This window comes from Marmota monax, unplaced genomic scaffold, assembly GCF_021218885.2.
Source record: "Marmota monax isolate L192 unplaced genomic scaffold, Marmota_monax_Labrador192_F-V1.1 WCK01_AAM20220418_F8-fsc01534, whole genome shotgun sequence".
Classification (NCBI taxonomy): Eukaryota; Metazoa; Chordata; class Mammalia; order Rodentia; family Sciuridae; genus Marmota; species Marmota monax.
In genome coordinates, this window is record NW_026695251.1 from 1 (window position 1) to 13,109 (window position 13,109).

Consider the following 13,109-nt stretch of genomic DNA (forward strand, 5'->3'; position numbering starts at 1 on the left):
TCACTGCTAGAGTCTCCGTCGATTCCTTCTTCACACCTGCCTGTCCCTTCCTCTGCCTGTTACACCGGTGCCCGTCCTGCTCGCTCTCTCTGAAGGCACCGATTTGACTGTACGCTCCTCAGCAGGCGGCTTTCCATGGGGCCTCAGGTTCCGCAAGGGGCCAGTGTCCCTGCGCTGGTGGACGGGACTCCCTCCGGCTGTGTGTGGCCTGGTCCTGCTGCTCCAGGGGTGGTGCAGTGTGTGGCTCTAGTGGCTGTCCCCCGCTCTCCACCTCCCACCTGGGCAAGCCCCAGCCTGTGAGTGCAGTTCCCTGGCCACCCGGCCCGCGCCCCACAGCCCACCTGTCTCTGGTCCCTTGCTCCTCTCGCCTGGGACTCCCCTCCTGGTTCCGGGCACCTGGTTTCTCCCTGCCGCAGCTTGTTTATAGACTTTCAAGTTTGTTTCAGGGGACTCTATTTCCCACTTGTCTGCAGAATGGAAGGTGGTCTGCCATCTACCAGTCTTCATCTGCCCAGTGGGCCGTGGGCTGTCTCGGCCCCGGGAATGGGCTCCAGGCCGCCCCGTAAAGCGGCCCGGTACTGACAGCCTCCCCTTGCCGAGTCACCGCAGAGGCCGTGAGTGCCCACAGAGGACGCCAGGCGTGTCTGCTGGCTGCACTGCCCAGGGACCAGGGACCAGGGACCAGGAAGCCTCACGCGTTTGTGTGCACACGACTTTCCCCACGACTCCGATCTGCAGTTGGCTGAATCCACGATGCAGAGTCAGCCAGGGAGGGCCAACTCCATTTACATTCTTCCCCTCCAACATTAAATAAAATACTTACCATTAGGTGATTTTATGGAATGAGGACTCCCAACAACGACTTTTTCATAGTTCTAGTAACCAGCTATTTCTCCACTATTAATTTTATACCTTAGGTATTAAATGCTAATTTATTTAATGGATAACTAATTGAATGTAACTTATGTATTTAATCCCTATATTTCTAATTTCTATATTCTAAACATAGTATATAATTTCTATATTTAAAAATGAGGCAATGGCACACGCTTGTGATCTCAGAAGTTCAGGAGGCTGAGGCAGGAGGATCTCAAGCTCAAAGCCAGCCTCAGTAACTTAGGGAGGCCCTAAGCAACTCAGTGAGACTCTATCTCTAAATAAAATACAAAAAGGGCTGGGGATGTGGCTCAGTGGTCAAGTGCCCCTGGGTTCAATCCCCAGGGCCCTCCCACCAAAACAAGGGAGAGAGAGTCTCTCACAAGAGACTCCTTGACCAGAAAACGTACCTACTATGTGCCCTGCCTCCATTTACACATGGAGACGTCTTAAATCTACACTGGCATGAAGAGCAGGCCTGGGGTACAAGAAGCTGCTTGGTGCTTCTGAGTCTCCAGATGGTCAGAGGACAGCAGCTGGCTCCTCAGACTTCCAGGGACCGGAGCAAGCCAGGCCCTGCCCTCCTGGTCCCCTCTTCGGTAGCCATCGGGACAAATCAGTGTGTTCCCCCCCACCCCAATCACAAGCTTTTAAATGTCACTTTTCAAGGAAGCTTTTCAAGTAAGTAGGTGTTAGTGAGCACCCTTCCTCCAAGGTCACAGGGAGCAACCCCTCCTCCAAGGTCACAGGGAGCAACCCCTCCAAGGTCACAGGGAGCAACCCCCTCCAAGGTCACTGGTAACAACCTCTCCTCCAAGGTCACAGGGAGCAACCCCTCCAAGGTCACAGAGAGCAATCCCTCCTCCAAGGTCACAGGGAGCAACCCCCTCCTCCAAGGTCACAGAGAGCAACCCCCTCCAAGGTCACTGGTAACAACCTCTCCTCCAAGGTCACAGAGAGCAACCCGTTCCTCCAAGGTCACGGGGAGCAATCCCTCCTCCAAGGTCACTGGTAACAACCTCTCCTCCAAGGTCACTGGTAACAACCTCTCCTCCAAGGTCACAGGGAGCAACTCCCCTCCAAGGTCACTGGTAACCTTTCCTTCAAGGTCACAGGGAGCAACCCCCTCCTCTTGGACCCCCCTCCTTCAACCCACAGGCACGGAGGCCACAAGACAACCTCTACACTTCCCTGACCCCACTGCTGGGGATGCTCAGCATGGAGACCAAGGCAAGGGGCCCGAGGAAGACAGCCTGCCAGCCCAGCTCTCCTGGCTGCGGGACGCTCCATGGACCCGGCTAACCTCCGTGGACCCGGCTAACCTCCGTGGACCCGGCTAACCTCCGTGGACCCGGCTAACCTCCGTGGACCCGGCTAACCTCCGTGGACCCGGCTAACCTCCGTGGACCCGACTAACCTCCCAACACCCTCCTTGCTGGACAGCGGGACGTAAGGCCTCCTGGGGGCAGCAGCACCTTGCCAGGTGCTCTTTTGGCTCTTCCTGGACGCACTCTTCCACTCGCCTTAAGGGTCCACTCCACTATCACAGGCCTGACACAGAGCAGTCTCTGTTCTGGGCAAGGAACAGAGAGACAAGGCAGGTGAAAAGTCCTGTCCCCAAGGAGCTGGCCTTCCAGAGCTCTAGACAGGGTGGACGGGATTCCCACCCCGCCCCACTCCTCCCTCACAGACACACAGCTGAAGAGGGCTGCTGTCAGCCTGACAGTCACGGGGACCGAGGTCCACTCCCATGCCGACACATCACAGAGGCCATGGTCCACTCCCAGGCTGATGAGGTCACAGAGGCCATGGTCCACTCCCAGGCTGATGGGGTCACACAGACCTGAGGTCCACTCCCAGGCTGATGGGGTCACAGAGGCCATGGTCCACTCCCAGGCTGATGGGGTCACACAGACCTGAGGTCCACTCCCAGGCTGGTGGGGTCACAGAGGCCATGGTCCACTCCCAGGCTGATGGGGTCACAGAGGCCATGGTCCACTCACAGGCTGATGGGGTCACACAGACCCGAGGTCCACTCCCAGGCTGATGGGGTCACACAGACCCGAGGTCCACTCCCAGGCTGATGGGGTCACACAGACCTGAGGTCCACTCCCAGGCTGATGGGGTCACAGAGGCCATGGTCCACTCCCAGGCTGATGGGGTCACACAGACCTGAGGTCCACTCCCAGGCTGGTGGGGTCACAGAGGCCATGGTCCACTCCCAGGCTGATGGGGTCACAGAGGCCATGGTCCACTCACAGGCTGATGGGGTCACACAGACCCGAGGTCCACTCCCAGGCTGATGGGGTCACACAGACCCGAGGTCCACTCCCAGGCTGATGGGGTCACACAGACCCGAGGTCCACTCCCAGGCTGATGGGGTCACAGAGGCCATGGTCCACTCCCAGGCTGGTGGGGTCACAGAGGCCATGGTCCACTCCCAGGCTGATGGGGTCACACAGACCATGGTCCACTCCCAGGCTGATGGGGTCACACAGACCCGAGGTCCACTCCCAGGCTGATGGGGTCACACAGACCTGAGGTCCACTCCCAGGCTGATGGGGTCACAGAGGCCATGGTCCACTCCCAGGCTGGTGGGGTCACAGAGGCCATGGTCCACTCCCAGGCTGATGGGGTCACACAGACCATGGTCCACTCCCAGGCTGATGGGGTCACACAGACCCGAGGTCCACTCCCAGGCTGATGGGGTCACAGAGGCCATGGTCCACTCCCAGGCTGATGGGGTCACAGAGGCCATGGTCCACTCCCAGGCTGATGGGGTCACACAGACCCGAGGTCCACTCCCAGGCTGGTGGGGTCACAGAGGCCATGGTCCACTCCCAGGCTGATGGGGTCACAGAGGCCATGGTCCACTCCCAGGCTGATGAAGTCACACAGACCCGAGGTCCACTCACAAACTGATGGGGTCACAAAGGCCCGAGGTCCACTCACAGGCTGGTGGGGTCACAGAGGCCATGGTCCACTCATGAGCTGACAGGGTTTCGGGGGCCAGAGGTCCATCACTCACAGGTTATCAGAGGCCGGAGGTTCCGGGTGCCTACCCAGGCTCAGTTGGGGTCCCCTGCGTATGCTTATCTGGTCAGCAGTCCTTTTGTGAAAGGAGAGGAACAACTTCTCACGGTGACTTTAGGGAACAAAGGCAGAGTGGCTGCTGAGACCCACTTGGACTACAAGCCTGTGACAGGCTCCAGAGCCAGGAGTGATGTGGGAACAGGGAAGCAGGCCTGCGGCCATACTTGGGTGACAAGGACGTCTGAAGGCAGGCCACCTTTGGGATCCCACAGCTCAGCAGGGGCCGCTGAGTTGGGGTGGCATGGCGTTCCGCGCTGGAGGCTGGCACTCTCTGGCTGATTGCTGCCGTGCTCAGGAACGCTGGCCGTGGGGCGAGGAACCAAGGCCCCTGCCCACAAGTGGACCTGGAGCCCAGTGAGCAGCCCGCCAGGAACCCAGCAGAGCCACCCCCTCACTGGGTCAGGCCAGGACCCCTGGGCCACAGGCCGGCAGGATGACAGACAGACCCTGGGCTCGCAAGGTGGCAAGAGAGAACCAATAGGGGCCCATGCCTGTCAAATAGTCTGTCACCGTCACAGAGACCTGGAATTCTAAATCCGGGTCACTTTCACTTTACTTCAGCGCTTGTGAACTGGTGCAAAAAGCAATATTCAAAAGTGTCAAAAGAGGACCATCTCTTGCTCTTTAAATTCAACCTGAATTATTAAATTTTCACTCTATGGTAAATGGAAGCAAGTAGCAATTTTTAGATGAGGGCTCACTATTACTTTTTATATAATATAGATATCTTAACATTTGTTGGATTTAACTGGGGGAGGGAGGAGCAGAAGGAAGGGGAGATACTAGATAATGAAACTGACCAAATCATACTGCTATGTTGTTTGCATACAAGAATACGTAACAATGAATCCCACCATTATACAAAATGGTACACGCCTGTAATTCCAGCAGCTCAGAGCTGACGCACGAGAATAGCAAGTTCAAAGCCCACCTCAGCAAAAACGAGGCACTAAGCAACTCAGTGAGACTCTGTCTCTAAATAAAATACAAAATAGGGCTGGGGATGTGGCTCAGTGGCCAAGTGCTCCTGAGTTCAATCCCTGGTATCCCCCTTCAGCCCCCAAAAAAGAAAAAAAGTTTTTGGACTTAAAAATAAAGGAATGTAAATTATTTAATATAGATTGGTGAATACAGATGTTTGCACATGTATCTATTAAGAGTAGCAATTTAACCGACAAACTCCTTAACCAGTTAAGAATGCAGGGAAACACAGAAATTATTTAATAGGCAAAGTCCATCCAAGGATCTAATTACGTAGTGCTGGGTCAGACATCACACAAAGATGTGATTCATGCATATCTGCAACTGGTTCTACATCTCCAACGTTCACATTCAGAGACTGCGTGAAGCTCCTCAGAATTAAACGTGTAAATGATGTGTTAAGTCCACGCTTCGGTGCATCCCCGCAAGCTAATGCTCAGCCTGAATGGCCTCCTTTGAAGCACAACGAAGACACACCTTCTGTTGGTAAGCAGCACTTGGTGTGGACCAAGGTTTCTCTGGCGCAGAGGCCACCCTGATTTAACCTCTAGTCCCAGGCTGACGTTCACTCCGGCTGCTGGACCCGGGTCAGACGGAGGCACTTGGCCCGACTGTGCCAGGCCCACGGACTCCCAAGGAAGAGAGAGTGGTCACGTCCTCCTGTGAGACAGGCTTATGGATGGTGTGAAGGGCAGTGGGGAGGGACGAGGGCCCCACTGGTCACCACACGAGACCAAGAAAACGGACGCCGTGGGGGCCCTTCTGCTATCTCCACAACAAAGCCACGGCAAGCGCACTGCTGGGGACCAACAGAACAAAGGGACAACTCCAGGTCTTTAAGGCTGAAACAGATCAACCGTCAGCTGACTCGGCTTGCTTTTGCAGTGTTTCCCTGTGTTGGAAGCAGAGTGAAGGGTCGTGCAGGAAGCCGTGAGTTCACTCTCACGGGGTTCTCTCATCAAAGCCAGGCAGCCCCAGGGACAGTGGGCAGAACTGGGGGCCTAGCCTCCCCCACGCTGCCCCAGGGAGCAAGCACTGTGCTGGGCTCTGAGCTCCCAGACTTCCCTTCCACCCTGGGAGCTGCACACTGGACCTGACCGACACTCCTCCTGCCCCTCATCCAGATACTGCATTTCTGGTGAACAAGATCCATCTCTTCAAATCAAAAAAATTTAAAAGCAAGTATGTTCTTTGCTTCATTAAAAACATTTGTCTTTTCTGCCCAGACTAGTACTCTACATATTTCAGTGATTCAACGATTTCTTGTTCAAAATAAGATACTTTCGGGAAAATAAGTGAGACTATTATAAAATAAGTAGATACAATCACCAAGCTTAAATCCTAGAAAATACTGCTTTGTACACTGTTGGAGTGACAGGTCTCATATGCATGCCTTACTTGTCATTTTTGGCAGACATAAAATGGCTTTGATTCATCAAAGTTTTTATCTCGTATAAATCTCATAAAAAATAGCTGATATTCTTGCATCTTTTCAGATTTGTTTAAAAAGAAGATATAAATAGCTTGATATTTAGCTAGAATGCTGGGTGGTCACATTGCCAAGAACTCATAAATCCTCCACTGTAACTGCCATGTTAGATTCACATCAAAGAATCTCACTATGATAACCCAAGACCAAGATGATAGCACAGAAATGAGGACTGCAGGGAGCTCGATCCCAAACTGGACTCTACTTCCTAATTGAGTTGATTCGCACGTCCCCGCACCTCCCAGCCCTCGCCCAGCAGAAGCAACAGCCACTGAAGTGGGCAGGAAACAGTGGCCATCGTCCATGGCAGAAGCTTTTGAAAGACCTGTCCATGTGAGGACCTGGGAGTCCACCGGACTGGATCAGCATTTCCCAGGCGTGCAGTGAGCGAGCTCCCTCAAGTCCAGCCCCCTCACCTGTCCAGGAACACGACGACACCCCCAGGGCGTTATGAAGACCAGAGGACCCACTGCCAGGCCGAGGGCAGCTCTGCAGGGCCTGCTGGACAATACCGCTGGTCCCCGCAAACAGCACTGTTCCCAGGCGCCCGTGAGCTCCACGGCTCTCATGCACAGCCGGGCCGTGCAGTCTTGTCCCTCGACGATCCTCCTTTTGAGGTTCAGTCACTTCCTGCAGCGGTGGCTCTCCAACCTCCCTCCTCAGGATTCTGGGGTGCTGCGGGTACTTCCCGCTTTGCCCCCTGTTCTCTTAGAGGGGGGCGAGGGAAGACGCAGAAGCCATCTGCCCTCTGCACTTGGTTCCAAAACTCACTGTCACAGAAGTTGAGGAAGAGACCCTGCTGCAACTGCCACTCGCAGTACTGACCACTGGTGACTCGCTGAAACACCCAACTAGCTGAGGCTCCTCTCAGCAGGGGCAGACAGAGTCGGGCCCAGGGACGCCCGCAGGTCTTCCTGAGCTCCCCGCCAGGGTGCACTGGGGCCCTCGGAACCTGCTCCTCCCACAGCTTCCAGGCCGGTCCCTGCACCTCGGGCGGCCAGTGCCACCAACAGGCACACCAGGGTGCTTCTAAGCCGTCGACCACTAGTGACTCAACACCGCAGTTCTTTCTTGGTCCCCTGGTAAGTAGTGGGAAAGAAGAGGGTCAGGGGCTCTGCTGGTGACCCCGGGTCCCGGCTGGCTGGTTACGACTGAGGACTTGCCACGTGGCTGCTGGGCTCCCTCAGAAGCTGCCAGTTCTGGCTTCTTTTAAAACAGTAGGTGACGCTGATCCTCCATCACGGGTCTCCCAACACCCTCCAGGGTCCTCCTGTTTCCAGCTTCTGCAGCCAGGAGGCGACGCCCCAGGTTATGGGCTCCATTCTGGGAGTCACGAGGAAGCAGTGACTCCCGAGTCCTGGCCAGGCCTCTAAACTTGGATCTCAAGATCTCCACAAGAGAGGAGAGGTGGACACACAGGCAGGCGGCCCTGAGGTCTGGAGTCACGCGGAGGCTGCGGCTGGCCCGTGACATTTATACCACCACCGCCACGCCTGCGCACGCCTAGCGCTTCTCTTTCTTCCTGTCCTCTGGAGACCGATTCTCTCTGGACGTAATTTCAGCTGGGCCACACAAATCTGGAAAGAGGAGAGGCGGGGAGGGGAGGCTGCCCGCAGTGCAGAGCCAGTGGGAACCCCCTGAGTGACATCGCCAAGCCCCCGGGGAGGGCGCCAAGCGCTCCATCCCACGAATGGCTGGTGTGAGTGGACGGTCCAGAAACCAGTCGTCACAGCAACGAGGCCAGGGCAGGAGACACGGGGGCCGGCACCAGGGAGAGGCTCAGGGCCCTGCAGGCTCTCAGGGAGGGCCCCGGCCACAGGACCTGCCGCTGACCCCAGCTTCATCAGACCTGCAAGCCAGCACTGCAGTCACACATTCTGTGATCAAATCTAAGTCACAGGCCACCAGAATGGCTACTGCCACAGGCCCCCAAGCACACGCTACCAAGGTGAGGAGCACTGGGTACTGGGGATGGCCACACGGAGGTGTGGCACATGTCATGAGGCTGACGCTCCTCTACCACGGGACCTGGCGCATCCCCTGCCGGACATGCTCCCACAAGAAACAGAGTCAAGTCCACAGGACGCGCTTCGCAGACACAGACAGCAGGTTCTCCAGAACTTAAAAAAATAGAAAAACACTCCACTGTCTACCAGCTCATGAGATGAACAGGTCACGGTCCTTACCCACACCCCGGAGGAGCCAGCAGGCCACAGGAGGGTGCACTGCCGCCCTGCCACCCCAGGCAGGAATCTCCAGCCAGGAGGTGGACACGGAGGCCACGTGCCACATGGGCCCATGCTGTGGCACCCTAAAACCAGCAAACACAGCCCCAAAGCAGACCAGACACTGTGGTGGGGTGGGGGGCGAGGAGGCACAGCTCTGGGGTGACGGGGCTCCATGGAACTCCATGTGGTGGGGTTTCCTGACCGTGTGCTCATCTGCCCAGTCTCACCAGCCACGCTTACAGTGGGCGAGCGCCTTGCATGTGAGTCCTACCTGGACTCTGCAGGGCGTGGGGCTGTCAGCCGACCAAGTCGTCCTCACGGGCAGCTGGTGGGTAAAGAGAAGCCAGATCCTGAGGACATTTCTAAGCAAGGAGCTGCCTCACTTCACTCTAGTGACCCTGCTGACCCTTCTCCTGGGTTGCCTGGACCTACTGTGGAGAGACCATTCTTGCTACCTAGAAAGAGAAGTTCAGCCAGAGCGGGATTTGGGCTAAATCCTTTCACCAGCACGAAGGAGTCTTGGGAGCCAAGATTTTGAAGCTAAAAGCTGAATGTGGTCTTCAAAAGTGTACAGAATCAGTCTGGCCCATACCAGGGCTGACAGATAGAATTCGAATAAACTCAGGTTCAGATGCCAACAAATAGCCTGTCGGCATGACTGTACCCCAGGTCCTGTGTGGCACATGTCCCCCCGCCCATCAGTACCACCGTCATGGGTCCAAGTAAGGCCCTTGGATTTTATTTATTCTCTCCCGTCTGACCTGATGAACCTCGCATGTGTGTCAAGGCTGCAGGTATTTTTAGGAACTTCTGCTGGACCTTCCTCTTAAGAAACTGTAGCTGAAGAAACATGCAGGTGCTGAAGATGTGGACTTCTGAGCAGCAACTGCCTCAGGACTTTATTAACCACAGGGCGACCACTGACCCAGGGCATCGCCACCTTGGTCCTCATTAGAAAAGAAGCTTGGGTTCCACCCGGACCTCTGGAGCGCAGAGTCTGCACTGGGCAGGATGGATAGGCAATTCCTATGCCGTTGCAACTGCAGAAGCACCAATTCAGAAGACCGTGTGCTGGAGAAATTCCCAGGGCAGGGACACACAGGGTGTTCTGAGGGGAACGGGCTGTGGGAGTGAAACCCTCACAGGAACGTCTGGAACGCACAAGCGCTGCCTAAAGATGCCAACTGCTGCGCAGCAGCAAAATGAACAGAACTGAAGCGAGAGACTCCCGGGCCACGTCAGCACACCTGGTTCCAACTGGGCGACAGGACAGAGACGCAGAACCCGAGCAGACTGACGAGGAGGGCAGCCGTGTGGGTCATGCATGTGATTCACCCGGCTGTGTCGGCTCCAGCTGGCCCTCCTGGCCTGGCCCACTGGGCCCTGACGCTCCTGCACTGCCCGCCCTCACTAGCATGCTCCCGTCCGACCCTGGTCTGGGCAAGACTGAGATTCAGAGTCTGAAGTACACTTCCTAGCAAATGTGCGTTGCTTTTGCACCTACAGGAGTCAAAGCCCTGCGGTCAGAGGGTGGCCAGTGGGACGGCACTTCCAAGGACGGTGTGGGCCCAGCCTGGGAAGCTACGGTGCCGGGAGCCCCAGGAAGCACGGCACGGGGGAGGGCTCCAGGGGGCAGCCTGCTGCGCACTCGGCCATGCTCTAGGACTGCCTGGGCTTCAAGGGGACTCCAGCGTCCAGACCCTGGCCGAGAGACTCGAGTTAACTGGTGTCACAGGGAACTTTACACGTCAGCCTGCTGGGTCCAGGGCCACCGGGACGGCTGGCCAACATTCCTTCTGTGTGTGTTGGTGACAGGTTTTCAGAGGGAAGAGCGCAGGAGTCAGGGTCTGCCTAGAGAAGACCCTCCCACCCGCGAGGGCAGGCACCTCCCATCCACCTAGCGCCCCAGGGAAGAAGAGCAGAGGGAGGTCCTGCCACGGGACTCACAGACTCTAGGGACAGGGACGGCTCTCACCAGCAGCCTCCCTCCTCAGGGCCGAGCATGCTGGCCAAGCACACTGCCCACTGCTGGGTGTCCAGCCCAAAGACGGAGGACCCTGGGCGTCCCGGCCGGCCACGGGACAACCCCTGACAAGTCCCCCGTCCATCTAGACACTGCAGACGCAGCCCGGACCGACAGAGTGAGCCCCCGTGCGGCAGAGCGGGAACACACAGCCGAGGACTCAGCTTATCTGAGGCTCTGTCCACTGTCTTTTCAAGTAAATATAAAATGATGCCGTCTCTCAGAATCGGCAGACTGACACGATTCACACTGAAATCTACACAACTGGAATTAGCTACGCTTTCTATTTTTTCAAAATCTCAATTTGAATCCAAAGGTCAACTGATGATCCTTAGAGCTGAATGATCATTCATGATCAAAACTTATTCCAATCACAGCTTGGTTACTCTTCTAAGGCAGAATAGGTGCCTGGAGGGGGCAGGCAGGAAATAGCACGAATGACATTTGTTCTAGTCAAAGGCCACAGTGAAGCTGTCAGGATTCGTCCTGGCAACCGAGGGCTCGGTGGGGACACCAAGCTGAACACCGAGCAGGACTTCGGGCGCCTGCACGTGTCACTGTCGTATTGTTTCACTCATATGCAAAGTAAAAAATATGTATATTTATATTCAAAGAGAAAAGTATTTTCAAATGACCTTTAAAAATGAAAAATTGCCTTACCTCCTCCCTGTGATTCTTAATTGGCATACAGAGAATACTTTGTGTCCTGTAGCCTGTGATTTGGTCGACTTCTGCATTGAACCGGGGATCCTAGGGAGGAAAAAGAAATTCAATTTGATGACTGATCTGTACAAAGACTGATGGGATTTTTCTAATTTATTAGATCAGAGAATCTAACCTTCGACTTAGCTGGCCGAACTGAGTAAAAATGTCACGATGTGGCAGGCAGTCAGTCACGTGAACACTGCCATTCTTTGACAAAGATGAATCCAAGACTTTTTTTTTTTAGCAACTAGTGTTTATGAGAAACCAACAACGACCAAACAAAAAACAAAACAAAACAAAAAAACCAAACCGAGACTTTTAAAAAGAAAGGAAATTAAAAGTACTATTTAGAGAATCTCACATTCAGGAAAAAATTGGTGGCTGTCACCTCTGTGACACAATCTGCCGGTCCCTGCTGTCTCGCGGCCTGGTTTTGCTGTGCCATCCAGAGAGCACAGCTCTGGAACGCCCCTGGGACCGGCGGCCTCAGAGCCTGCACTGACCTCCCCTGCGGAGGCCACTCCCCTGCTTGCCTTCGGGGCCTCTACCTCAAGGGCTCATGAGAATCTAACTTTCTGTGTGTGCAAAAGGGTGTGTGGATGGACTTGTACGACTCCTCTGGCTCTCTTTCCCTTTCTACAAAGCATGTGGTGCACATCTAAGAACCACAGAGGACCTTCGTGGGGGTGTGGAAGTGCTGAATGTGGTTACGGATGGAGACTCGAGGGCAATTTCTCCACTAGGCTTTAGAGTAGGAAGACCTAAAATTAGGCTGCAGACTCCAGGAGGGATTCACTATCAAATGACTCTGCCGCTATCCAGTGTGATCAGGAAGGAAACCCACAGACACCGGGCTTGAGTGAGATCAGAAGGAAGCAGACGTGCAGACCCTCCGAGGGCCCCGCTCCCTCCGCACAGCCCTGGAAGGGCTCCCGATCTCTGCACCTGGAATTCCCTCCCTGGAACGTGGCCGGCCCACCTGGGAAAACCTCACCCTTTGAAGGTCACATCTGTGTATTAATCTGAAGTCAGGCACAGACAGAGCTGTGGTGGGTAGGCCACTGCATGAGCGTGCGCCAAATGGGGTCAGAAATGAGGCCAGTTCTCCTCCGAGAGGCCACACTTGGCTTTAAAGATGATTTCAAAAGAAAAGTTATAAAATGACAGAATACTATAAACACTTACTTCATTTTTGCTTTTTTCCCCAAACATGCTCAAGATTATATTAACTAAGATACACAAAAGCCTTAGCTAAATATTTCCTAAAAATAGTTCCTGTTTATCTTTAGATCTTTAGGTATCTTTCAACTGCAAGGGAAAGGAGAGGAGACAGGATCCCGAGACGGACGGATCACAGAAGTGAGGAGCGAGTGACGAGGAGCAAGTCATTCCACAAACTTACAAATAAGAAGGATAAAAATGCACCTTCTGTAGCTAATTTTAAACAAACATTAGAATTGTGAGACCGATTTACAAAGCAGAGGACTTGACCAGTGGAGGCCTTGGACTGTGAAATCAGGAGGACGGCGTGGCTTCTTGGTGTCACGGTGACGTTCACCTCAGTGGCAATCCTGGAGGCTGCCCTTCAAGGAGGAGGGTGGGATAAACACACCCCTCAAATGCATTCTACCTGAAGGTCCAGATTCCTGGTACTGCAAAGAAAAGTGTCCTTCACCAATGAGGTCAGCACAGAGGGACCCACACAGAGGAGCGC

General features: G+C 54.8%; 1 protein-coding gene across 1 annotated transcript in view; it reads right to left on the reverse strand.

Moving 5' to 3' along the window:
• Positions 1 to 6: 6 nt before the first annotated feature.
• LOC124090038 (cGMP-specific 3',5'-cyclic phosphodiesterase-like) overlaps positions 7 to 13,109 on the reverse strand; it is a 49,233-nt gene continuing 36,130 nt past the window's right edge. Inside the window, exons 7-8 of the mRNA XM_046440384.2 lie at positions 11,351 to 11,440; positions 7 to 467 (exon numbers count right to left, since the gene is read on the reverse strand). Coding sequence (XP_046296340.1) covers positions 453 to 467; positions 11,351 to 11,440 — 105 coding nt within the window. The 3' untranslated portion in view covers positions 7 to 452. The remainder of the gene's footprint in view (positions 468 to 11,350; positions 11,441 to 13,109) is intronic.